We start from the raw sequence: 27,071 nt of genomic DNA on the forward strand, positions 1-27,071 counted from the left end.
TTTCAGAACCCACTCGTGGTGGGCAGCACTGAGCCCACCTGGCACACCAGTCACTTCAGAAGTGACACTGGTGAAGGAGAATAAATAACACAGACGTTTCTTTCCAGAAGGAAAAAAAAAAATGCCAACTGTTTCAAACTCTGAGTGGCTGACCTTCCTCTCCTTGCTTGAGGCCTGGGAGGTGGGAGCCCACACAGCCACTCTCAGCAGGCACCTCTGAAACTGGAACCCCTGATTTACGGAGAGCTCTGGGCAATTCTCTTCCCGTGGTGCTGTTGTAATCCTCCAAAGGATTAAATGAAATGATATTCCAGCCTTCCTGATGAATATCTATCCTATTTAACCCTTTGTCATCCTAAGAGGTCAGCTTTGCACTTCAAGCACGCTTGAGGAATCTTCCCTTCTGATGCCTTGGGAATTCAGCAGCTCTGAATTCCAGTTTTATGGACTGGGCTCAATTTTATGGACTATTTTATGGCCTGGATTAGCTCCCAATATGCACTAATTCCCTCAGAAAGATCCTATTCACCATCAATATGTGCTTGTTTAATGACTGAAGAAAAAGTTACATCTTTTATTACAATAAGAATCAACTGCAACGAGATCTGGCCAGGACAGGAACCGCTTGAATGAGAACACACGAGGAGACTGAACTGCAGCTAAAAGCCAAAACTTTGCAGGAAGCTGAGCTTTGCAAAGCAAAGGATGACCAGCAGCACTGGAGGGACAGCAGTGATGTACAGAGTCACAGGTGCCACAAAAAAAACCCTTCCAGAACATCACGGAATCACAGAATATCCTGAGCCTGAAGGGACCCACGAGGATCATCCAAGTCCAACTCCTGGCCCTGCACGGAACCCCCCAGATATCAAACCTCCTGCTCAAGGGAAACAATTCCTTTAATGCCTGAGATCAGCTATGGAACTGTGATTTCAAAGGCCGAGGAGGAGCCTTCGAAGGGAACGGTGATGGTGCGGGTGAGGAGCACTCTCTTCTTGTAGTGCCCGAAGTAGCGGATCCGGTACGTCCCCGGCTCTGTGCCAGCTGGGATGTGCCACTCGATGGTCACATTGCTCTGACTCAGGGATCCTCTGCTCCAGTAAAACCTAGCAAACAAGCCAGAAACCTGCAGTCAGCAGGAAACCCCACTTTTCGCTTGTTCCAGCGGCCCAAGAGCTCGCCAAGTGGAATGAGATGAAAGCACTCCGGTTAAGGACATTTTAAGAGCTTCTTTTGACCTTTCCTCGTATATTTAGGCTACCAGAGCAGCAGTCAACAAGCCAAGCCAAAGCCCAGCAGGGCTGAAAAACAGCTGGAAACATGGGAACACAAGTCAGGGGTCTTTTTGGTAGATGAAGAATATTTCTACCCCTGTGTTCTTCCATTTCCAACTCCACATCACAACCCTGTACAACATCACCCCGTGAGCAACATTCACCAGCTCAGCCCTCCCTGTGCAGGGGGAATGCTGAGCAAAGAGGAGGAGTATCCACTACAAGTGAGATAAGCACCCCCATTTCAGGACCTTAATTAAAGGAAGGGGTTGAACAAAACATCTTGAATAAATTTTTTTTCACATACCAGTCTTACTGAGATTGAAATGAATATTTACAAACGTGACTGGATGGAAAACTGACTTTTGGTGCAGCTCTGAAAGGTGACCCCACCTTTGCTGCTTAATGGATGTTTTCCCTGAGGACTGACATCCCTAACCTCAACTTTTCTTTCTTGCAAACTTTTTAAATTGTTGTCTGTATCTCCTCTGTGATGTACAACAGACCCAGACAGCTTTTCCCAGTGAAAATCCTCTGAGTCTCTCCTATTTTCCATTTGGCATCCTGTTCATCCACATGGTGTGACAGATGGATGGATACAGGCTATGAACAAGCTGGACCCCAAACCTCCTGTAATTCTTGCCCTTCCTTCTGCACTTCCCAAACTTCTAAGCCTTCGTTGCAGGTGCCAGAGCCAAGGGGAACACCAGTTTTTGTGGTCTTGACAAGTTAACCACCAAAATATGGACTGATCCATCCCCAGAAAGCACCAACTGCAGGGTCAAGACTCTGAAATCAGGGAGCTCTGAAATTAAGGCCTTCAGGCTAAGTTTAAATTACTCCCTGGAGTCTGTGGAACAGTGAAATCTGCTCAGGGCACCCACCTGGTGTCCCAGGAGGCATCATTCTGCACCACCTGCCAGGTGCCTGAAGTGTTGGTGTGCCTCTCCACCGTCAGGAAGTTGTGTTCAGTCTGGAATAAAAATAGCAGAGTCAGCCAGACACTGAAGGTACAGGCGTGTCCCCACCTCCTGTGTCACTGTAAAGTGGAGAAGGGCCTGTGCTTCTGCCTGCTTCACTGGCAAATGGGGTACTGACTGGCACTTACTGTGGTACTTACTTCTCTTTCACTGCCAAATCCCAATTTAGCTAATAAATGATGCAAAGAACTTATCATTAAAAAGAGAATGGACGAGTGAGGTATTTGCTATCAGTGTCTGTGCAAGGGGATTGATGGGACAAATTCTTTTCTAATTTTCTTTGTTTTATTAAAATAATGCACCAAGGTGATAGGATGGAGACTAAAGCCCACGTTTGCAGTGCCTGGATGGCACTGAGAGTGTCTGGCCTCACACACGACAGGGTTGACTTTGACTTCAACAGTGTGAAGAGTTCATGAACAGCCCAACGTGGCCAAATTCAGTTCTCTGCCCCAAAAGCACCCTGGTGGTGGGAATTCCCAAAGCACACACCTTCTTCTGAACCCCCAGCAAAGCAAAAAGCACTAACTGAACATCCACTGATCCCACATATCCCCAGTTCCAGGGCGGCTGCGTCGCATTTACCGCGTTCTCCGCGGAGTTCCGGGGGTTCGCTCCCACAAAAGTCACTTCAGCAACTTCTCCCTGGGGGGGAAATTGAGATTTGTGTTATTTGTACCATCACACTGCACATTAAGAACATCCTTTGAAGATGCCATTTGAGGGGTTTAGGGGTTTGGGGGTTTTTTTGTGCTATTTTGGTGTGTTTGGTTTGTTGTTGTTTGAAGTTATTTATAATTTCACTTGTTGCAACAGCAATGGACAATTTATGTTTTGAACTGGCATCCTGTGCCTTGCCATTCCACTTGTCCTGCTTGCTGGATAAACTCCACCATAAAACTGGATAAACTGCACACAAAAAAGGGAGGAAACAAGTGAGGTTTTTCAGAATGTCTCCCTGCCTTACTGCTGGAGAGAGCAGTGAGATGAAAGTCCTTGCTCTGAACATCTTATCTACATTTTGAGCACTGAAAACAGAACCATTTCCAACATTTTAATTTCATTTCATTTACATTCCACAGCAGAGGAATCAAAGGTGACCTGATTTCTGCTTGTAAAGGAATCACTGTGCAATATTTGCCTATTTAATCAACTGGTATTTTATTTTGAAGCAGAAGAGGAAATCTACTTCATGGTGAACAAAGGGCTTTTGTTTTCCTCTTGATTCACCCCTTTGAGTCCCATTCAGCACGATGACATTGGTATGAAAACACTGTGTCTCTGCCTTCTCAACCATGGTCCCCAACAGAAACGTTTGGTCTGAGGGCACCACGACCCTTTAGGGAACACAGACCCTTTTGGGACAGGGGTAAGAGTTTAAAGGTGATTTCCTGAAGAGGTTTTAGTGAATCCCTGAGGCTCTCACCACTCTGTACTGCTGCCTCACTTCCTGCAGCACATCCCCAAATGTCTTGTTGGTCGGCGCGCGTTCGACACCGAGGGAGGGCAGCAAGGTCAGGTTGCCTATGTTGAAAAATGGGGGCTCTGGGCCACGGGGCAAGTCCTGGGTGGTGTTCTGGGAGAAGGAAGACGTGCTTGTTAGACACACACAGACACAACCAGTGTCTCCCTGATGAGTCACATCCCTGCTGTGGCTCTATATCCCACACCACCGCTCGGGCAGATTTTAAGAATAATAAAGTGAGTGTAAAACCAAACTAGAGGATCTTGCTCTGCATGCAGGAGCTATCCCTGCAGGACACCCTGTTGCTGGCATCCCCTCAGACCCATCCACCAGAATATCCCAGGACTGCCCACTGGTCCTGCACATTCACATGGTCACACTGATCAGGGACGTCGCCAGCGGAAACGCAGCAGAGGGGTTTTTATTCCCTTTAGGTAAAAAAGCAGCAACTTCAGGCCATGCTGAAAGGTTGGAGGTACTTATTTTCCAAACTTTGACCTGAAAATCCCCTCGAATTTCTCAGGTGGCATGAGACCCCCATTACAGGAATTATCTTCATACCACGAGTGTTTCTCAAGAGAAGAGAGGGCAGCAAGCATTTGGTCTCACTGAGGAACAAATACAGGATTTAAATGTCTCCAGCAGCATGTGGCCTGTAGAAAAGGTTGGTTACCGTGGCAATAGCCCTTGCAAGTCCTCTGTAGAGCTGGATGTAGGCAGAGAGGGTGTGTGGCCCATAAATAGTCGATGCAGCCTCATATCGTTGAACCTGGCGAAGGACAAATTGGGAAAAGGAGGCTTTGAGGGACTCTTGGGTGGTTTATACAGCCCATCCTACTGCACTAAGACAAGATCAGTGGTATATCAGGGTTTATTTACTGCCAGGGAGACAGTCCAACAACTGGCCAAAATATTTCTGCTGCAGTTCCAGGTGACTCTTCATTCTTTTACTCATGGTTTGCTCTCCCTGTTTGCTCTCCCAGTTATCACAGACTGTACTCTTTTTAAAGGCTTATGATGCTTCAAATTTTTGGGCTGCACAACCCCAGTTCTTCCAAACTCCCCTTCCAGTTCAGGCTTCCTAAACCCAAGGAGTCCAACCAATGGTCCACATCTTCCTCACAGTACAACATCTACTTTGCCTTGTGGAGACTCAGAACTGTGTCAGGCAACCAGCCTTTCCACAGCAACGGGGCACTGCAATCCATGGTCACCTCACAGCCCTCCTGCTCCAAATCTTTCAGCTTTTTGTGGCAAAGTGCTCTAAACACACATAGTTTCACACTAATTATCACCCCCATCCAGCCAAAAGCTGAGCTGGATTAAACACGTAAAATCCACAATTTTAACATTTACCTGGTATTCTTCATAGGTGGCAATGTAGTGGGTGTAGACATTGCACAGACCTGCAATTACCACATTCATCCCTGGTATCCCATGGGAATCAAATTCCTGAGAAAGGAAAGAAAACACCTTGAAACAACTGCTTAATACACAGATATACCGTTGTTATTACTATTGAATCAATATTGTTATTATTGTTATAGTGGTTGGTATATTATTATTATCATCATCATCATTATCACTCTCATTATTCTCCTTTACCAGGATAGAATACAAAGTTACAGTGGGGAGAGGGCTGGATGCTCAGGACTGTAAACCTGCAAGTGCAATTTGCCTTTATTAACATCTCATATCCACTACCCAAAGAAAAAGGGGGACACCTGACCTCCCATTCCAGTAAATTAAATGCATTTGAGGGTTTTTTGGCTGTATACCCCTAAAAAATCGTGACATAACTGTGAGAAAGGATCAGTGAGTTGCAGAGACAGCAGCTGAGACTATGATGGTGTTCAGGCTGCAGCTGAGGTGCACCAATCAAATGGAAAAAATACATTTGCCTTTTTTTTTCTTTTTTTGCAATTGTTCTCATGTTGCAAACTCCTGGTAGGGATTAAGGAGATAAAAATTCTCCATCCCACAGACAAAAATCCTGCTAGCATCCTGCCTGGATCCCAGTGGAATTAGCTTGTGTTGGCTTAATGGATTGAAACGCGATGGGTTTGCTTCTTTTGGGGAGGATATTCATTTCTGCTGCATGTCAGAAGGCACATGCAAAGTCTGTCTGAAGCAGCTGTGAGAAGGAAGCAGCTGTGAGACACGAGCCCCGTGGCCCCAGCTGGGAGGAGACAGGGGGAAAAGCAGAAGGCTCAGGAAATGGGAGGTTCCAGACACTCGGGAGAAACCTCTTCCTCAGCAGCTTACCCTTGTAACAGCTTCCCGCAGCCTGCGGCCAGACATGGTCCTAGGGCATGAAGGGGACAACATCAGGCTCCAGAAAGCATAAAATCCCAGAATCATTTTGGCTGGAAAAGCCCTCCAAGGTCACCGAGTCCACCCTGTGATCAACCCCCCCCTTGTCCCCCAGCCCAGAGCACTGAGTGCCACGGCCAGGCCTTCCTGGGACACCTCCAGGGATGGGCACTCCAAACCTCCCTGGGCAGCCCCTGCCAAGGCCTCACCACCCTTTCCAGCAACAAATTCCTCCTCCTGGCCAACCTGAGCCTCCCCTGGCACAGCTGGAGGCCGTTCCCTCTCCTCCTGTCCCTTGTTCCCTGGCAGCAGAGCCCGACCCCCCCCGGCTCCCCCCTCCTGTCAGGGGGTTGCAGAGAGCAGGGAGCTAAAGCAGGAACCACTGGCTGGACTTGCAGCACCCCACCAGAAACTCCCACAGCACCTCCAGCACTGCTCAGCATCCCTTAAGGCCCCTCTGAGACAAGCTCAACCAAAGCACCTTGAAAGATTTCTCCCTCATCACCACAGCCTGGGTGAGGCTGGAGACACCCCGAGACGGGGCAGGAATAAAGGTGCTGGAGACAAATCATTATCCTTTTCAGACTCTCACCATTGTACCACCAACAGTCAGTGCAATTCATTATCAAAAACCAAATCAAAGTTAACAAGTTCCTTTTGTTTCATTGAACCTGCATTTTGCCATGAACTCTTAAAATTATTTAGCCTGTTTCCATCTCATTCATTCCCACAGTGAGTTTATATATAATCTTGGGGTACAATTTTTACCCTGCTCCCCCTTTCTACCTGCACACAGAACTATCACAGGGGGTTTGAATGAAATGCTGTTGGCTGCAATAAATTAATAAATGAACAAATTTCTCTCCTGAAGGAACACCCACGTGAGCTCTCCCGGGACAGCAACGATGGCCAGCGATCCGATGGCAGCGATCTGCACGTCCACCACGTCCGGGTGCCACGGGTGGGGCCAAGTCATCTGAGGGGGCACAAAAAGTGGGCACAACAACTTCAGGATGGCAGGGAAGAAAAAAAAAAATAGCTGGAGTGTTTTCCTTCCTCCAGTCATAAACCGGTTGGTAAGTTTATTTGTAAATTCAATTTGTTTGTAAAACACGTGAGAGTGTGTTTTAGTTTCACTGGTAGGTCTGACCATTACAGTCACACAGGGCACGTGGAAATACTTTGTTTGGAAAAAAACAAACAAACAGGGTGTTTCCAGAGGGATAGCTTAAAGCAAAGTGGGTGAAATAAGGTCAGGGCAGCACCTATAAATCCCTCACCTGCACGGAAAAAGGATGGAGCTGGGATTGATGAGGTCGAACATCTGATCAGGAGAGCAAAAGCGAACGAGTGAAGTCAGAGATCCTGATGGTGATGGGAAATGAGAGTTCCCTCTTCATCAGAATCATGGAATGGTTCAGGTTAGAAGGGACCTTAAAGCTCATCTCATCCCACCCCCTGCCATGGGCAGGGACACCTCCCACTAGCCCAGGTTGTTCCAAGCCCTGTCCAACCTGGCCTTGGACACTTCCAGGGATCCAGGGGCAGCCACAGCTTCTCTGGGCAACCTGGGCCAGGGCCTCCCCACCCTCACAGGGAGGAATTCTTTCCTAATTTCTAACCTAAACCTCCTCTCTATCAGTCTGAAGCCACTCCCCCTCGTCCTGTCACTACATGATCTCCCAGAGGGGGAGTTTCTCCTAGAAAGTGATGATGCTCAGGGCACCCTCGACCTAACCCTGACTCCCAACTGCCCCTTAGCAGAGACCATGCTCAGGCTCAGCACCATTGCAGCAGCCAAAACACACACACACAGCAGCATTTCATCTGAAAACAACGGCAAAAAAAATAGTTAGATAGAAATGAAAAAGCCAGTTAAAAGGAAATCGGGAACAAGAGCTCGAGGCTGGCACAGCTCCAGCAAATGAAATGCAAAATCCCACTGCAGCCAGCCAAAAAGAGGGGGTTTTTTGGAGGAGCAATTTACTGGGGTCAAAGCATGAATGACAAAACCTCACATCAGAAGCAGGAGGTCTGCCAGAGCATCCATCAGATGTGATAAAGTTGTAAGAAAAAAAGTGTAATTTCCTCTCAGTGACACAGTTCTAGATGGAGGAGGCGGGTGGGAGGAGCTGGGACCTCTTTTTAGGGGAGATGAGGTGAGGAGCTGATTGAACACAAAGTGACAGAAGGAAAAGCTTTTAAGGAGACTGGTGAAAGGAATAACAATCATCCAGATGGCATCCTCTAAGTGCTCTAAAGGACCTTGGACATGATCCCGCTCCACTGCAGTGCATTTGTCTTAATGCCAAGGGAACATCAGGTGGGAAATGGGGCATCAATTTTCATTTAAAGCTGTAAGCAGGATTTTGGGAGGGCTCAGTAAGAACAAACACCAAGTTCTGCCCAGGATGGAGCAGCCCCGAGCATGGGGATGGGCTGGGACCAACAGAGCAGTGGCTCTGCAGAGGCTGGGCCTGAGAAATAACCCTTCCCTGTGGATAGGGACCCATGTGCTGAGGGCTCTCCATCCTTGCTGACTGTCCCAGCTCTTCTGGACATGGCCCTGAGCAACCTGCTGCAGCTGCAGTGCTGGTCCTGCTGGGAGTAGGATCATGCTGGGGAACCTCCCTCCAGGGTACTTCCAGCCTGAGCCTGCTGTGACTCTGCCCATGGATGAGCAAGGCTGGCATCAGTCCATGCTGCAGCTCACAGAACTATCAGACAGTTGCACAAATGTGACAGAAAAGCAGAGAAGTCAACAGGACGTTTCCAGAGGAAGCCACGATTGGAAGAAACCTTGGAATGTAACAGTGAGGAAGGTGGGCAAGTTGGTTCAGTCCCCAGAGTTCCCAAAGGCCACCAGGATGAGTTGGTTCATTTTGCATGGATCAGTCTGTCCTATGACAAGAGGAAAGGTCCTCCCATGGATTAAGGCAGGAAACAAATGGCAGGACAGAAGAAAGAAACACCCAGAGCTATTAAGATCTGAGCAGCCACAGAGGATGGGTGTCCTGGAGCCAGAGACTGCTGGGAGGCAACACTGAGCTCCACACACTGGTGGCTTTCCCTGACCTCATGCATTTTCCCTGTGCATCCAGCTCAGGGCTGTTTCACAGGCAGAGAATCAGGCCAGGGTAGATCTTCAGCTGGATTTTTTTGGTCCTAATGAGAGCGGGAAGTGTGGTCTCTCCTCCTGGGACACATGGAAAAGATGCTCTGAAAGAGGAAAACTTCCACCTCTCTCACTCTGATGCAAACTAATGCCAACACTTATTCTTGCTTTCTATTTTCATTCCTTCAGAGCCCCTGCAGCTCGTTCTCCCTCCGTGTTCTTCACCGTGTGGGCTGGCACAGACAACTCCTGCAGCCCCCTAACAAATCTGTCAGGAATTTGGGTCTGTGAAGGATTGCTGATCCCAGCCCAGATCAGCAACCTCTGCACTTCCCAGGGCACACAGCGGGGTGTCCTTACCTCTCCCGTGCTGAAGAGGATTGGCTTGGGTTTGTGGCAGGCTTTTGTTTCATTTGATGGCTCTCCCAGCAGCTGGTCCCGGATTTGATCCCAGAACGGGTCACCTTCTACTGCACCTTGAGGGGGAAACACCTTTCAAACACTGTTCATCAGCTGCCCCAGCAGCTCTCAGACAGACACGACTCCCTCCCTGCTCAGGTGGGGTGGGATATTCCTCAGTGGATTCTGACCATCGCCCTTTCCTGGGGTGGTTTGAAAAGTTGAGCTTTAGCTCAGCTGAGCTCCATCTTGGCAGGCTTCAGGTAACGAGAACAAATGAGAAAGAGTGTCCCAAATCCAGGTCTTTCTTCTCCCCACTCCCCATCCAGTGCTCTCCCTCCTTCAGGGCATGGCCATACCCTCCTTCTCCAGGAGCTTTCTGACGCACACAGACAAACCTGCAAGGGGGCTGTAAGGTCACACCTTCCCAAAAACATCCCTTTGGAGGCTGTGGTTCAACCAGCAGCTGATGCTGCCAAGTGCCTCCAGGGAGTTCAGTCTGTGTGGGGGATGCCCCGTGCCCTCCCCGTTTGCCCAAAGCCACAGTGACTCCTGCCCCCCAGGCTACCTTGGGTGAAGTTGAAAGCGCCCACGCCATCGATGGTCCCCGCGGCAAAGCTGTGTCCCAGGGCTGGCTTACACGTTTTAACCTGGATCAGGCAGGGAGAAAAACAAGGGAAAAGGGATAAAACCCAGTTCCCCTCAGTGTGCCAAGTCCTGCTGTGGGACTCTGACCTTTCTTGCTGCCTGGCCCCCCTGTCCCAGCAGCCGCCGCCCTCACCGTGTGCGTGGCATTGAGCTCCACCGACACGTCACTCATGTTCACCCACTGGTGGGCCGAGCTCAGGGGCCCCCTGACCTCCTGGGAAGCCTTTTCATACAGCTCCTAAGGGACACACAAGGTGGAGATCCTTGAGGAAGAAGCAGTCAGGAAGCCAGCCCTGCTGAGATACAGCCACGTGGATTATGTCTTCGTTCTGTTGACGCCTTCCCACGGCCTCTTCCAGGTGTAAAAGCAAGAGTGTATTTCCCAAGCTCACAAGGTGTTTCTATCACCCCATCTCTACATCCTGCTCGCCCTGAGCCCTGCAAGCTCTCCCTGTCTCAGGAAGGGAGGACAGACACCCTGTGGTCAGCAGTTTTACACATGCCTTTCTTTTACAGCTGAAACAGGCACCTATTTCTCAAGGGTGGCAACTTCTTGTTCCTGGTGCCACCCTTTGGCATTTCTCACAGCTCAGACCAACCAGAAGGAGTGTTTCCTATGAGAAAGAAGCTGTATTCATTGCTCAGAAGTGCCTGGCCTTTACCATGTATTTAGCACAGAGCTGACAGCTAAGCCAGTCAGCTCTTCAGGGAGCAGTTTGCCAGCCCACGTGCCTCGGGTTGGGACACAGAAAGTGCTGCCAGAAGTTGTACAGCTTAATGATGTTCGTGGAAGGAGTTGAGGGCGCAGCCTTCAAAGGTCAGGAGTCCGAGGTGTTGAAAACAACTGCAGTGTTTCCCCTCTCTGTTTTACACACACCAGGACGCTCTGACTGGGACAATCTTGCGAGTCACGATCAGCCTGGAGTGACTTCAGGGCAAGGATCTGAAATGGTGATTAAAGGAAACCACCACCACCAAGCCTCCTGCTGGACACGTTCCAGTTCCTACCAGCTGCTGTCCCTGAAACACTGCCAAAAACTCTCCTTGCACTGACTACTCTCACATTACACGAAGCCACGGGAGGGGAACCAGTAAAGTCAGGTGGCTTTTGAGCCCTCAGGTGACACAAGGGAGCCCATAGGATGGAGGACACCGGCTGAGTAAATGCAAAGCCAAGTAGGGCAAGTGAGTATCTTCCATGGGTGCTTAATCTGGCACATTTTAACTCACATTACAGTTAGTTTAGGAGTGTGATGCTGACAAGTGGTGTGTGGTGGTGTCTCTGAGCTCTTCCACCTCTGAGATGTGTGCGTGGGAGGGAGGGGGAGATGGGAAGGGGCAAGATCTACATTATATCCCTATAAGGGATACTGAGATTAAAACCCAAACTGATATTTTGAAATTCACAACGCCTACAACGATGTATCTAAATATGTGCTAATGTATCTAAGTGTGTGCTTTCTGTTCTAAATTTAGGTGTCTAGTCAGATATGTTATACCAGAAGGAGTTTTTCACTACCATTATGATTTCATACCCTGCCCTAAGTTTAACAAATTCCAGGCTCTGAGGTCCTCTGATGGCAATAGAAGACCAATAAAATAAGATCAATAAAGAAGACCAATAGAAGATCAATAAAACCTCATTTACCCATTACAAAAAATAATCAAGAAACTTTTCCTTAAGCATATAAAGGTGGACTTTGGAGTAATTTACATCTACAAACATTCACAGAAGACAGATAGAATGTTGAATATAGAACACCCTGAGCTGGAAGGGATCACTGAGTTGTTTAAATGAACGTGCATTCCTGTCATAACAAGCTCTCACACACACTCGCAAAGCGAAATATCACTTACCCTTGCTTTTGAGTAGATATTTTGCCCTATAATCCTTGTACTCTCAAACATGTCATTCCCGGGCCCCTGGGCCATGCACATGGCTGCCTGTGGAGAAATTGGTTGGAATGGTAGCCATCAGTTCCCACGGAGAACACGGGGCACTGCCGAGCGGGAGAGCTCACGAGGGCTCGTCCCGCCGCGGGAACTGATGGCCTCCTGCCAGAATCAGGCACTGGGCTGCTGCACTGACCCGGGCAGCAAGGCAAACTGCAGGAAACGGGGTGTGTGAGGCACAACAGGCAGGACACACTCACCCCTCCGACGGGGCAGGAGCTCTGGGGGTTGTCGCACGACTCGCCCGTGTTGGCGCAGGTCGGGCCGCGCGTGTTGGGCGACACGTCTCCCAGGTTGGAGGAGGCGAAGGCGGCAACGAAGGAGCCCTGCCAAACCCAGAGGTGCTCAGAGGGGCTTTGGAGCCTCTCAGGGAGTGCAAACACCCCCTGCAGCTTTCTCTGGAGCCGGCGTTACCACCAGCTGGCGAGCCCGTGATGCTGCTGAGCATTTCCAAAGCGATGCTGAACATTTCTGGGAGGACTGGAGTGGGGATTTATGTACATCAAAGGGGTTGGGGGCAGGAAGAGCAAGGGAGAACTGGACACCCAGAAAGCAATTGCCATTTCAGGGTGGCCTTCAGTCTGCTTTGGTATCCAGCCAGTGTTTCTCCATGTCCCTCCTGTGTCTCAGTGGCAGCTCTTCCCTCCACGTCCCCAGTTTCTCATGTTACTGATCAGATGCCAAGTGATCATTGTAGCACCTTGCACAGAATTATTTTTTTCCTGCCAGGCTTTCACCATGACTGATTTACAGGGTGACAGCTATTGGATCTGCAGGAGTTAACATCAAGCAGTACCTGTCAGAAGCAAAGCTGGTTGCACACTGAGCACTGGCTGAATTCAGCTCTTGCAGATATTTCATTTCCCACCCACTCTTTCAGAGCTGGGACATGTCAACACCAACTATTCTGATATATTATCATCTCTTAATTCATTTTCTTGTAAGGCTCCTAGACACAATGTGCCAAATATTGAATCCTGCAAACACTTCTTAGCGTGTCAACTTCCACTGACTCACACCTGTAATGATGCACTAAAGCTGAGTCTTGTTAAAAGCTTTTGGATAATCCACCACAAAAAGAAATACTTGCAAGCAGGAATTAGGAAGACTTCCTCTAGTTTCCATTTTTTGCTGTGAACCACACGTGTTCCCAGAGTATTAAAAGAGAAATTGGGCAAGAGTTTCTAGGCACCTGCTGGAGATACACCCAGGACAGCCTCTTGATCAATTCGTGACACAAAGTACCTGTGAGATGGGTTCGTGTCCACAGTAACATCTCAGAGGAAATAGTGTTTTTTAAAAGAGTTGTGTTTGCAGTCTGAGGATGGCAAATCTTCTGGGTAAATGCTAATCACAAGGCAGAACTGGCCGGAAGCCAGGAGAAAGAAGTGGGGCTGAACACAGGCTTGATGCCCCCCCACAGATGCAATGAATGGATCCCTCTGGATCAAGTATCCTGCACATGTCTTGCTAGTATAGAATCCTGGAATGGTTTGGGTTGGAAGGGAACCTAAAGCTCATCCAGTTCCAACCCCCTGCCATGGGCAGGGACACCTTCCACTAGCCCAGGTTTTTCAGGGCCCCATCCAACCCGGCTCTGAACAGTGGCAGGGATGAGACAGCCACCACCTCTCCAATTTCCAATAGTCTAATCAAAACAAACGTGGCTTATTATTTAAGTCTAAATAAATGCCACTGATCACTAGTTTGGAAAGTCAAGAAAACACCTTCCAATTTCTCCCCTCTAGAGGAAGAAAGTAATTAAATCACAAGCGTTCAGTTTTGTCCTTGTTCTGTGTTTATCCTGCTGTCCCACTTCTCTGTTCGAAAGAACCCGCTTTGGCCCTTGCAAAGCACCAGCCACCCCCTCCGTGCTGCAGCCCTTTTCCACCCATTATTTCCAGCAGCCTGAAGGCACTCCCACCTCTCCAGGGAGCATTCCCTTGTTCTGGTCCTGCTCGAACAGGTAGGACGCGTAGCCCACGTTGTCGCTGTTCACCAGGTGGTTCGTGTTGTTCATGCTGACAGGGTGCACAGCAAACCAGCTGGGGGGAGGCACAGGACACTCATTGTTCAGGCTCTGTGTTGGCAGCTGGCCTGTTCAATCTATATATTTGCAGTCAACCTATGGAATTTTCTTTGGGAGAACACAAACACAGACTCCAGGTACTTGGGGATGGATTAACAAGGGCAGAGTACTCCCATCCTCTCCCAACCAGGAGGGTGCATGGCTATGACGGTCCAGGTCTTGAAGCCACAAGAATTTGGCAGTTCAGACCCGGACTGACTCTTTTACTAATCCAGAGGATTGTGTTCTGCAGGGTTTCTTTTTATTTTCTTACTTCAAAGAAACAAGGAGGAGTCAACGATGTAAAAAAGGGGGGAAAAAAGGAACACCTTCATTCTTACAAAAAAGAATGAGGATATGAAGGAAAACGTGCTGCTTTGGTGGTCAGTACCTGATAAGGCCTAGCTCTTGTCCATCCTCGCCTACCATCTTCAGAATCACCATTTCTTTATCTGTGTTGGATGAATACCTGGATGAAAACAAAGCAGGGAAATCTCATTAGCACCAGAGCTGTAGTCACACTCTGCAGTGCTCTGACATGTTGAATCTCCACTAGGCTGAACAAGGAAATAAAAAGGTCATGCCAGGTATGACCAGAGCACAGTGAGACCTTAGAGAGGCATCTGAAAACAGCTGTGAAGGGAAGGGAAGAGTTATGGTTGTCCTCAGGCGCTGCTTCTCCAGGGAATGGAGAGAGCAGCTCTCTCCAAATACAAATTCATGCACCAAGGATAGCACTTCAGTGCCACCTGAATATTTTTTTTAATAAATAAAACATAAGTTCACATCCTTAACTGATGTCTCACATGCTTGGAGAGCACAACTTTGAAGCCCATTCTTGAAACTGATTTTGGGGGACACACCCAGGAGCCCAGGATGGCAACAGCATCATTCTGCCACATCTTGACTCCACATTTCCAACCCTCCTGTGAATGACCAGAAACACCAACTGCCAGATGGCTGCTCATGGTCCCAGCTGGAGGATTCTCTTCGGGGCTCTGTTTCCCTCCTGCCTGGGGAGCTTTTACCTGCTTCGCTCGGATGCTGGATTGGCGAGATAGGAGAAAGGGCTTCGGTTGATCTGGCTGTTTTCTACAGTGCCTCTGTTTATAAAAAGCCTTCCTCTCTTCATGTTCTCATGTGCTATGTCTATGCTCTGGAAAGCAGGAACACAGAGAATATTAGTCCATGTCTGTAAGACATGCATGAGATTATCTAGAAAAACCTCTCTCTTTCCCTTCCTATCTGCCCCCAACCCTTTCCTGGGAGTTTGGGGGTGCTTATTTAATTATTTTTTTTCCTTAAGCAGCCTAAAATTCTAGAAAACCATACTTTGAAGCTACTCACAATTGTCTCTAAAGAAAGAATCTAAGGTTTTTTGATCTGGTTTCTCTGGTAGACACAACCCCCCCTCCAAGTGTGTTTAAGACTGTAGCATTCAGAGGTGCTGCCACAACCATCACAGCCAGAGCTCTGTCAGTCACCAGCAGGTCAGAGGGGGTGACACCCACCTTCACGATGCCGTTCACGATCGAGTTGAGGGCTGGTCTGATGAGCCCTTTGCTCGTGATCCAGAAGAGGGTGTACTGGAAGTACCCCGCCGGCCCCGAGTGCGTGTGGGTGCCGCTGAGGATGACGTTGTCCTGCCGGTACAGGTCACCATACTTGCTCTTCAGTCTCTCGAGCACCTAAGAGGAAGGAGGTGGTCTCAAAAAGCCCTTTTTCGTGCCTAAAATCTATAGAGATTTGTGCCAGCCCTTGCAAAAAACCCCAGCCACTCATCCTCCTCCTCCTCACTCCTCCCTTTCTGCCTGATACTCCCATGTTGGTGGCACAAGTAGGTTACAGTTGTTGACCCGGCAAGAGCCTCAAAATAATAAAATCTGGTAAGTGAAGACCTCTATGGCCAACCTGAAGTGAATCCCAGGTCATCCAAGGAGTCCACAGTTCTCCAGCATCTCCCTCTCTCCTCTGTGCTGCTGGAGACCCAACATTACACAGTCACCATGATCATGTATTCCTGATTGCAATGGACTCCTGATAATTTTTCTGCTAAGAGAAGCATGGGTAAAGTGCAGTCTGACTTGGTGAGGAATCAACAGCTCCTCTGCCTCAGAGACACAGGATCTCTGCAAGAAGGTGCTGCAGGGAAATCCCAAAGCAAAGGGCCAACGTGCCGCCGAGCTGGATGTTATTTAGTGATGACTATTAATGCACAACCCTACATAAACTATAACCCTCGTGCAAACACCAGCAAGAGCCCACCCTGTGGCAGCCCCTCACCTGCAGCCACGTACCTGCAGCCTCACCCTCTGGGACACCATCCCTATGTCAGCGCTGACGAACACCACGCGCCGGGAGCCGTCGGAGTCTGCCACGATGAAGGCTCGGCTGTAGAGGCGTGTGAGGAGCCCACCAGCCGCCTGCTCCGGGTTGGCATAGCCCATCTGCAAAGGGGAGAGCTCCCTCAGGTCCACCCAGCCAAAATAACGAGGGATACGTTCACCTGCATGAACTTCTCCGAGCGTCAGAGGACTCATTCAGCACATAAACACTCCGAGCTGCAACTCTGCCCTGCCCCGGGAGTGCAAGGATCATGGAGTGGTTTGGGTTGGAGGGGACCTTAAAGCTCATCTCATCCCAACCCCTGTGCCACAGGGACACCTTGCACTGGACCAGGTTGCTCCAAGCCTCAAAGAAACATCACCGAATGTTTGCAGAGGGCACACTTTGTCGAGGCAAAGGCTCTGAACTGGAAATCCTGCAAAAAGCACTGTTGGGTGATGAACAGTCAGTATTTTGCCAACCCCACGTTCGATTCCCCCAACTTACCAGGGGAACCTGTGCCACTGGTCCTGTGCAGTCAGCTCGACCCACGCCCAGCAAGTAGTTTGCTGTTTCTGATATGTCGATGGAATCTGTAAGAACAATAACCAGTAGATCAGTGGACACATGAGGGAGCAGAACTGGAGATAAAAGAGGCAACCCAGCTTTGTTCAAGAGAATCCACACCTGAAACCTGCTGGACATCCCCAGAGGACCCAGCAGACCCTGGGCAAGGGGGTCTAGCTGAGTCCTCTGCTTGGGTTTCCAGTGGGCTGTCGATGTGGTCCAAGGGTGCTGAGGCTGTGAAGGTATTTGGGGTGGTAAAGGGTGGAGCAGGCATGAGGAACTGCAGAAGGAGGTCACAAGATGGTGTCACTGGACCATGGAAAATGTGTGGGGACACACAGGGAGGGGGAAACAAGCCCAGGGTTGCCAATTAAACTCTCCAAGCCCATCACCACCACGCAGGAAACGGATCCAAGGGTGCAAGTGCTGCTTCACACAAAAAAATCAGCTCAGCAGTGGCAAGAAAAAGGGGATGGCGTGTCAGGAGCTGCTGGGAAGGACCAGGGAAGAAAAAACACCGACATGTTTCCCTGGTGCCTCCAACACACCCTGCGTCCAGTGCTGGCACCCTGGTCCTCCTCAAAAAAACTGAAGCAGAGCCACTTGAAGCTCAAAGAAGGGAAAAGCAGCTCTGGGCAATGACCTCCAGGCAAATGGTGAGGAAAAGTAATGCCAAAGGAGGTCATGTCTTGCCCCAGCCATCGTGAAGGTGCAGAAATCCTTACAGGATGGAAAAACTCAGGGAAGAAAAGCCATGGAGGGTTATAAAATAATAATAATAATAATAATAATAAATAAATAAGGTTATCTGCATCTCAGGAAATCCCAGAGCCACAGATCACTGGAGGTTGAGATAATCCTGTGGGAAAATATTGAATATTTCTGTTCTCACAGCCTTCCCCAGGCAGCTGCTGCCTCTCAAGGCAGGACACTGGGATTAGGGGATGCTCGGTCTTCCCAGTCTGGCCTTTCCTAGGCTGTCACCAAAACCAGAGAAGTGAAACACACTGGCCACAGACTGGCCATTTCTGTGATTTAAATTGTCATCAGTGAACCCATTAAAACTACCCTTCCTCCACCTCCTCCCCTTCTCCCTCCTCCTACAACACGGAGGAGAATCAGTTGCCTAAAACTCTCATGTGTTCCAACCCAAACCCCCGAAGGAAGAGTGAACTGCAGCCAGCCTGAGATCAAACTCTAGGAGCTGGAAGGTCCCCCTGATGACGTGTGGGGCGATGCCCTGTCCAGGGGCAGAGTGAACTTGGGGCACCCCCCAGCACCTGCCCTGTGCCCGGGGATGGGGTTGGAGACGTGAAGGGGCTGTGATGGGATGGCAGTGGCTGTGAGGCCCCTCGGTGCAGTGCCAGGAGTGAGGGAAGGGAGGATGTGTGGATCCCTGCAGCCCCACCACGCCCAGGGCTGTGCCTCCATGCAGGTGCTCCTGCCAGGTCTGCCCACCCTGCTGAGGCTGGGCCCAAGGGCCGTGCACAGGGGTGGTGATGAAGGCTCAGCAGTGCCCCTCTGTCTGTGTCTCTTTAAATGGCTGCACTGGGCACACACCAGAGCAGCGTGGGAGGGTGGGACTGAAGAAGCTCAACTTGCCATTGCTGGGTCTGTTGAGGAAGTGGAGGACGAGGAGCACCACGGTCAGCGTGATCATGAGCGCCAGGCACACGATGAGGATCACCCCCAGGCGTGAGGAGCAGCACTTGGACCTCTGCCCAGACATGGTGGGGGCACTGTGAAGGCACAAAGGGACAGATGGGACAGCCCCAGCCTCGGGCACAGCACACCCAGAGCACACATCACACCCTCCAAGAGCTGCTGAGGGTTTGTGTCCCCCATCCCAGTGCCAGAGCAGCAGAGATAAGGATGGGAAGTGCAGGTTGGCTTTTCAACCTGCTTGAGACAGCAGAAATATATCTCCTGGGAGCAGCAAGCACTCCCTGTCACGAGGGCTGATAGGACAGGGCGAGCACCCAAATTACTGACCCCACATTTCCCAGAACACTTGGCTCACCCTCCCCAAAGAATCTTTGAAATAAGCTCCACAATATTCCACCAGACTCCACGTTCACTGAGTGCCTGGAGGAGATGCTGCAGCCTGAAGCCTCACAGCTTTGCAGTTGCTCACATGCTCAGAGCACATCAATACTGTCACCATAATAAAGGTCAGTTTAACAACCTCAGCATGAGAAGAGCACAGCCCATTGCAGGTCCAAGTGCAAATCTCTCCTGGCTGGAAAAAGTGCTGGCTGTGACAGCTTTCCCAGATAAGAGCCTACATATAGATGCTGGATTTCTTCAGCATATAAAAAAGTTTACTTTTGGATATTATCCTTCCTTCTTCTATAAAGAAGAAAGGTTTATTTTGGGTTAAAAACAGAGGCTTGGTTTGGGTTAAAGATTAACAAGAAAAATCATGCAAAATACAGCTATGGGAAAATCTGTTGCCCTCTCTGATTTGTCCTGCTCTGGCAGCCCAAAATTGCACCCAAAAATTCAGGCTTGCCCAGTGGGAAGTGACACTTGGAGCTAAGATGTGCCTTTTGCCCTTCCTGTGAACACCTGCACGAGGCAGGAATTAACCTTTAAAACAACTTTGGATGTTTCTGTGTGTCCATAGATGTCTTAGCAGATCAAACTTACTGCTGATCCCATCACTCTGCCTGTGACCCAACCACGAATCTGCTCCAAAGGGTTCCTTGTTCAGAGCAGGGAGGGGGATCTCTGTCCTTGGGGATGCCCCCAGCTCACCCAGACACAGCTCCAAGCAGCCTTGGCACTGGCACTGCAGTGAGGGAGATGGGGAAAGTGGACACCCAGGAGAGGGGAAGGCTCCAGGGAGACCTGAGAGCCCCTTCCAGGGCCTAAAGGGGCTCCAAGAGAGCTGGAGAGAGACCTGGGACAAGGGATGGAGGGACAGGAAAAGGGGGAACAGCTTCCAACTGCCAGAAGATGGGATACTGGGAAGGAATCCTTCCCTGGGAGGGTGGTGAGGCCCTGGCACAGGTTGCCCAGAGAAGCTGTGGCTGCCCCTGGATCCCTGGAAGTGTCCAAGGCCAGGTTGGAGCAACCTGGGCTAGTGGGAGGTGTCCCTGCCCATGGCAGGGGGTGGAACGAGGTGATCTTTAAGGTCCCTTCCAACCCAAACCAGCCTGTGAGTCTGTGATGATCCTGTGATTAGAAAGGGAAGAGTGAGGCAGAGCCTCTGATTCTCCTGGAGGTAACATTTGCCTTAGGGTGAGTCTGTCAGGGGGCTTGGGAAAGCTCCTGCCTTCAGGTTATTCCCCATAGGAATGTGCCCTGGAAACAAGGGACCTGCAGAAAACAACTGCTGAAACGAGCATTTATGGGCTTGGGAAGGTTGCAGGGAGAAACAACAGCACCAGAGAGCCAAGTGGTCACCTAGACCTGCTCTAGGTGACCTTTCTCATCAGCTTCTTTTGCCCTGGTGAGCTACAGCAGTTGTCATCAGGGCTGGATTTCACACAGGAAACATTCCAGTGGCAACAAAGCTAATATTACAGGTTTCCTTCCTCCTGCTTTAACTCTCCAAGCGTGGCACTGGCAGCCAGGCTTGGACACGCACAGCACCAGCCTCAAACCCATCAGCACCACACACAGAGACAGTGCTCATTATCCCCCTGATCCAACCCAAACAACACCACAAGAAATAAACATTCATCCCGTGGAACCCCGGTGGAACCTCGTGCAAACCTCCCCGAGTTCCCTCACCTGCTCCAGTGGCCAGAGGAATGTCTCCCAGCTCCAGACCTGCTCCAAGCTGGAAAGTTGAGCTTGGAAATCGTTGCTGTATAACCCCGTGAGTCAAGCACTGCACAAGATAAGAAGAAACCAATCAATAATTTCTACCCCACAGGGAGGTGAGAGGATTTTTTTTTCCCCTGGTGTGTTTATGTTGAGTTAGGGACAGCACCTGCCTCTCTAAAATAACCTTCCTGGGGTTGCACTGATCAGCTCTGGTGCACGAGGAATTCGGGAACAGGACTCTTTTCCTCCTCTTTGCTTCATCACTGATGGAATTCCACAGCCTGTGGAATGAGGGCTGCTTCCCAGTCTGGTCATGACTCCTAATCCTCACAGAAGATTGCTCCTCAGGGTTTCCAAACTCTACCAGAAGAAGAACTTGAGAGCAGGATTGTATTTTAAGTGTAAAATAATATATTTCTATTTATTAAATTTGTAAAACCCAAGCTTTTTCCATCTGTTTTCCCCTCAGGTCCCAGACAGGTCTGGATAAATTCACCAGGTGCTAAAGCATGCCTTATCCAAAGGGTTTTGACAGTCTGCTCCTCCCAAATATTACAGGATCCAGCCCACCCCTCGGATGTGGTGGCAAGGGAGAGGAAAGCTCCAACTAGCCATTCCCCTTTCTCCCTCCAGCATCCATGCACTTTGTTTGGGAATTCAAGGCTGGGATCACCTCTGACGTTTTCCATCCCAGCTGGGGAGTTTCAGTTTTCCTCTTTCATCCCCTTTTCTCCTGTGCACCCCCAGTCCAAGGGTTAACCTTCCAGCTGGAGCTGAGCAGGGTCTGCGTCACCACTCCGGGGTCATGTTCAGTATTGCCCTTTGACTCGCTGATTTTTGGACTGGCTGCTTGGGAGACACGGGATTTACTGATACCTTATCTCCTCCCTGCAGTTCCCAGGGAACCTGCTTGCCCCTGACACCGGTGGAGAAGCCACCTGCTTTGCCATGTGGGGTGCCAGATATCCCTGGGCACCACTGTGCTGCTGAACGTCTGAGCCACGAGGGCATCCCAAATCCTGCCCTGGCCCTGGGGGTAAGTGAAGAGCCTTGTTTGACAAAACCATGGAGCAGCTGCTCTGCTGTCACAGGAAAGGTCCTGGCACAGGGATGAGCCAGGAATAGGCTGTGCATTGGCTCGTTGGTGATACATTTGCTAGATCCTCGTGAAAAGCCAGGAAATTGAGTTTTAATGAACTGCCACAGTGATGGTGTGCCCTGCCAGCCTCACCCCAGGGACTGCAGGGAGCTGAGGAAAAGGCCTCACCGTGGCTCTGTAACTCCAGAGAGAACAAACCACCTGTTGGTGGGGGCAGAGGAGGAAAAGGAAGTTTGGTGACAGCTCAAAACATGTTTGAGGGGAATGTTTTCAATTGCTTTCCTTTTCAGAAGACTGCTACGTGAGGGTATGGGGACCCACAGCTCCCCATCTCCCCCGGCTGATGTGCCCATGTCCACACGCCCTGGCTCAGGACTGCAGGAACCAACAAGCCTTCGGGTGCAGAAAAGGGACTTTCAGCACTGCAAAGACCTCAGGTGAAGTGCTGAGGGCTTGGGAAATCCCTCTGCCTGTGGGAAATGTGAACTGTTCCCCCCAGAGATGTTGGATTGCCGAGATGGTGCCGGGTGGAGCACACAGAGATCATCATCACACAGTAGCACAACAGGTTCCTCAGAGCCACTGTCAACCCAGTGAGGAACAACAAACTGCCCCAAAGAAGTCCTGGAAATGCACCTGGCTTCTGCAACCTCATGTCTTCCCCCTGGGACAGGTCACCAGCTTGGCCACCACGAGGAAGGACAGGGGTCCCACCAGAGGCACGATGCTCACCCCAAAGCAACCACACTGGAGCACCTAGCCTGGAAAATAAAACTTCCAAGGAAAAGCTGTCCTGTCGGGGGCAGGATGCTCAGGGATCTGCTCATTAACCTCTGATGGTTGAGATCAGAACTCTACAGATCCAGGTTGGAAGGAAACTGGAGCTTGGGAAGAAACAGCAACCATGGTTGGAGGGCTCAGGGCATCCCTGAAATTATACTCCATGCTGGGGTGGGAGGAAATGTGGGATTTGAAAGCAGGCACAGTTGTTAAATGCATGCAGACCCCTAGAAAATTACTTCCTTGGGATCCTTGTCCTGCCATGCCTGGACAGCCTGGCCCTGGACATCAGTCTGTGTTCATGTGACATCATAACATGCCAAGTTCCCTTCTCATAAGATTAAAGGTTCCCACAGATCATCCTCTTTCCCAAGACCAAGAGTCCTCCAACTTCTTCCCCTTGCCATTTTGTGCTAAAAGACACTAAAGAAAGTTATGTTTTCTTTAAAATATTTATCCTTCTGAAAAATGGCTTCTACCCATCACTGCTTACACACGACACCAATCTGTGACCTCCCCAGGCACAACCAGGGACTGCAAACAGCACAGGATTTTCATTTTCAACAAGAAAAACGTCTAAAGCCACTCAGGATCAATGGATCCACTGAAGGAACAAGGCAAAGTTGAGAGAAGGAAAACCAGTAAACACAGACTGCCAAATGTGCATTTCCTCATACAGCAAACATGGTGCTTCCAAATGGTTAAGAAAGAGGATTCAAACTCCCTCTAAGATCCCCTAGGAAAAAAAATAAATTCAGGGAACTGGCTCTGAAATGTAAATCCATGAAGCATTTGCTTCCCTTTCTGCTCCTTACTTTTCAGTTTCTCATCCCTCCGCAGCAAGACCAGATCATTTCAGGAAAGTGACCCTTTCTTCCAGCATCCTCATTTCACTTTAAAACCAGCATTTCCTGGTCTCTTGGAGAGCTCATTTTGTGCAAGCCATGGAAATTGGGATCAGGTAAAATGAAACTCTTCCCTTATAAATGCACAGGAGACCACGACCTTCTCTGTAAATTTCTGAAACAAAAACACCCTTCTGATGGGTAACAAAGGGACTGAAATTTCCTTTTTTAAAGAAACCCAGAAGACCCGGGAGGATCACATAATCCTGACAGCCCCCACAGCCCTCACAGCAATTAAAAGGCCTGCTATACAATGCTGTTTATTAAATGAAGGCCAAAGTCCTTTTTTACCAGCACACAGGATCCCGATGGCAGGAGATAACATTTTTGAGCAGAGTTGTCAGCAAAAAACCTCCCATGCTTTGGGGCAAGGACACACCAGGCATGAATCACTGCAGATGGACCATACCTGTGAGGTTTGGGGGGGAAAAAAATACAGCTGAAGTGGGAAATCTGGGGTCCCAGGTCATTACTGCAACGCTTAACAAGGAGCACCATCACAATTCATCGCCCATCTGAGGAAAAACGGTGCTGCCGAGCAGATCCGCCCTGGGAAGGAGAAGGACAAGGCAGCACAGCTCTGGGTCAGCCCCAAGGCACAGCATTCCCTGGGTCCCCTCCTCCAGCACAAGGCCATGGCACTGAGCTCCCTGTCCTGGCTCACCCAGACTCCTCTCCCAAGGCAGCACCAACGCAGGGCGGGTGGGACAGCTGGGACCACGGGGAGCAGCATCCATGCAGTAAGTCAGACACTACAATGCAGGGATTCAGCAGATTCCATTTAATGTCATGTGCATATATATATCCATACATTTACTTATGTCAATGGTTTGGATGTGCGTGATGCCAGGCCTTGAAAAACCTACTCCTCAAAAGCGGGAATTCCCTCAAAAGATCACCCCGGGGCGGGGCTGGGCGCTTTGAAAAGTGACTTTGAACCCCAGAGTTGCCAAGATAAAGCTGTGAATTGAAGGTAAAGCATGCAGAGCTGAGCCCTAAATTCTCAGGCAGCTCTGCAAATGCTGTTGCAAAGGGTTTGGCCAAGAAACCCCCTCCCTCCCTCCCACCCAGGCAGACAGAGAACTGATAAGGAACAGGTTGGTCTTGTTCAGCATCCCAAGCCACAACCAGCAGAAGCAACACCCCATCAGCTCCTCAAGGAAGTTTTTGGCCAAGGCTGAGGAACAGGGCACAGAAGTCGAGATAAACCATCCCCAAAAAAGAAAGAAAAGAAGAAAGAAATGACACTTTCACCACCGCGGACTCACAGAAATTTGCTTTTCTTTCCTTTTTTTTTGTTTTTTTTTTGGCGTCCAAGCGCCAGGACTGACAGACCCTGGGGCAGTGGAGGATGCTCCCCCTGCCCTGTGCTCCATCCCAGCAGTTCTGGGGTAGGTTTTTCAAGGCCTGGTGATGGCTCCCAGGAAGGCTCCTCCCAACCCGCCCCCGGCTCCCGCACTCGATTGCATAGCATTTATTTCAGATAAGGCACTGTTTTGCCCAACAGCAATTCGAAATCAATGCAGTTTCCATACAGTCCAAATCGGATGGCCTACAGTGCAATAACATCAACTTAAAGGCAAGGTTTGGAAGAATAAACCCAGCTTTAAATTTTCAACTTAACATTAAAAAGATAAAGGAAACTACACGTTTCAAAAGCCTTTTTATTTTCCTTCACCATTGTTGTTTTACAATACAAATATCACCTTGTGAATACACAAAAAACCTACAGAAGATAACTCTGCTTCACGTAAAATACAGAATGGATATATATATATTTATATATATATTTTTCTCTTCTTCATTCTTTTTTAAAAAAAACTATTTTTGTTCTGCACATTGGCAAGTTTAGGATAGGATACTTCCCCAGACATACAGTATGTATGGTAGGAGTGAAACTCAGAATTACATGCAGTTTCTGCACAAATATTTTAAAGAAATAGATTATCTTTGTTGTTTTTCAACAACACTGCAAAAGGGGATGGAGAAACTATACGTAGTTCACTCAGTGATCATTTGTAAAATTCTTAAAAAACAGGAATTCATGGCTGTTTTATTTGTTAAAATCCAGCTACCAAGAATAAAGTGATACTTTTTAGCTTGACCTGCCCACAATGTGTGAACAAGATCGGACCCTTTTTATTTGGTGGGGTGGTTTTTTCCCTAACACATGGCAATTTCAACATTATAAGCAAATTTCCAGTTTAATTTAGCTATAAATGCAAAAATTAGTAATTATATAGTATATATAATTCTGCTTTCATGGAATACTTTATTTTAAATAAAAACATTTAAGACTGCCTACTGACCATACAATCAAGACAAGAAAGGCACTAGAAACATAGACAAATCTCTCTCTCCCAAGAAGCATTTTCTTTAAATTTTAACTCTCTATTCTCTGACATGTAAAAATCTTTTTAAATTTAATTTTTTTTTTTTTCATACACGTTTTGAAAAATAAAGTTAGGAAATACTTAGAAAATCACTTTACATTTTTTCTTTTTTTTTTTTTCTTTTTTTTTCTTTTTTTTTTTTTTGCACTTTTTGACACAGTCAGTCACTGCAGATTCTACAAAATCAGGATTACCAAACCTTTCTGTGTCTATCATCTTATTCGTAGCGCGGTGCAACAGGTAAGAAAGATTTCTTGATTTCACCCAAGGCAGGTATTTAGAAACCTTCATATAGTCATTTGCTAGAAAATGGCTTACAGCCCAATCTTTGGGGCAAGAGATATGAAAAGTATGTTTTCCCAAGAAAATAATATGCTTTGTTCCCAGACGTGACTGGAAAGACCAGAACTCATGATACAAAAGCTCTCGTTTATGTCGTCGCATCATATACAAAGGAACATGGCGATGGGCAAATGCAAATCCCAAACCTACCGACAAGAAACGTGTAACAGTGCACGATAAGTTAAATTTTTCTTTATTGTTTGTCCAACGCAGAGATCCTTTGGAGAGGAAAAAAAAGATCACAGTGCTTACCAGGTAACTGAACGGGTCGAGTCGAGGGGAGCTGTTAAAAGAGAGGGGGGTTAAGGGAGCAGTTGATTTTTTTTTATATAATTATTTTTTTTGTTTGTTTTCTTATGGCATCTTCTCTCAGGGAGTTGTGAGCACTTGGGCCAGGTCCTTGCCCCGGCACTGGCCGTCACGTGTCGCTGGCCAGGCGGCTGTACTTCACCGGCCGGCCCCGCCGCAGCGCCGGCCAGGGCAAGGGCCAGTGGTAGGAGCGAGGTACAATGCCTTGGACATTCTTTTCAAAGTACTGGAAGGGCTTGTACCACCAGACCCTTGCGAGGAGGTTAGTTTGGGAAGCTTCTTTTAGCACCTGCGAGGAGAGGGAATGAGAAAGGGGAGAGTTAGGGAGGATTTAGGAACCGCTCGCTCGCATGGCTTCGTCG

General features: G+C 48.9%; 2 protein-coding genes across 12 annotated transcripts in view; both read right to left on the bottom strand.

Moving 5' to 3' along the window:
• Positions 1-630: 630 nt before the first annotated feature.
• Positions 631-22,030, bottom strand: LOC127476583 (putative neutral ceramidase C). Its single transcript, XM_051799625.1, has 22 exons — positions 21,555-22,030; positions 20,846-20,945; positions 18,710-18,846; positions 17,048-17,133; positions 16,513-16,662; positions 15,727-15,903; positions 15,244-15,371; positions 14,607-14,684; positions 14,072-14,192; positions 12,348-12,473; positions 12,052-12,138; positions 10,328-10,432; positions 10,115-10,196; positions 9,508-9,623; positions 6,914-7,008; positions 5,985-6,024; positions 5,076-5,171; positions 4,393-4,488; positions 3,681-3,830; positions 2,840-2,899; positions 2,159-2,247; positions 631-1,106 (listed from the first exon to the last, which is right to left on the bottom strand). Exons 1-22 carry the CDS (start codon positions 21,568-21,570, stop codon positions 917-919), a joined length of 2,325 nt encoding a protein of 774 aa, XP_051655585.1. The 5' UTR covers positions 21,571-22,030; the 3' UTR covers positions 631-916.
• A 3,281-nt stretch (positions 22,031-25,311) lies between these two features.
• SGMS1 (sphingomyelin synthase 1) overlaps positions 25,312-27,071 on the bottom strand; it is an 84,772-nt gene continuing 83,012 nt past the window's right edge. For all 11 annotated transcript variants that reach the window (XM_051799701.1, XM_051799697.1, XM_051799699.1 and 8 more), the window contains one exon: positions 25,312-26,998. In XM_051799701.1, the coding sequence (XP_051655661.1) occupies positions 26,819-26,998 (180 nt within the window). In that variant the 3' untranslated portion in view covers positions 25,312-26,818. The remainder of the gene's footprint in view (positions 26,999-27,071) is intronic.

This window comes from Manacus candei, unplaced genomic scaffold (genome assembly GCF_025592945.1).
Source record: "Manacus candei isolate 608988 ecotype Guabito, Panama unplaced genomic scaffold, ASM2559294v1 h1tg000050l, whole genome shotgun sequence".
NCBI lineage: Eukaryota > Metazoa > Chordata > Aves > Passeriformes > Pipridae > Manacus > Manacus candei.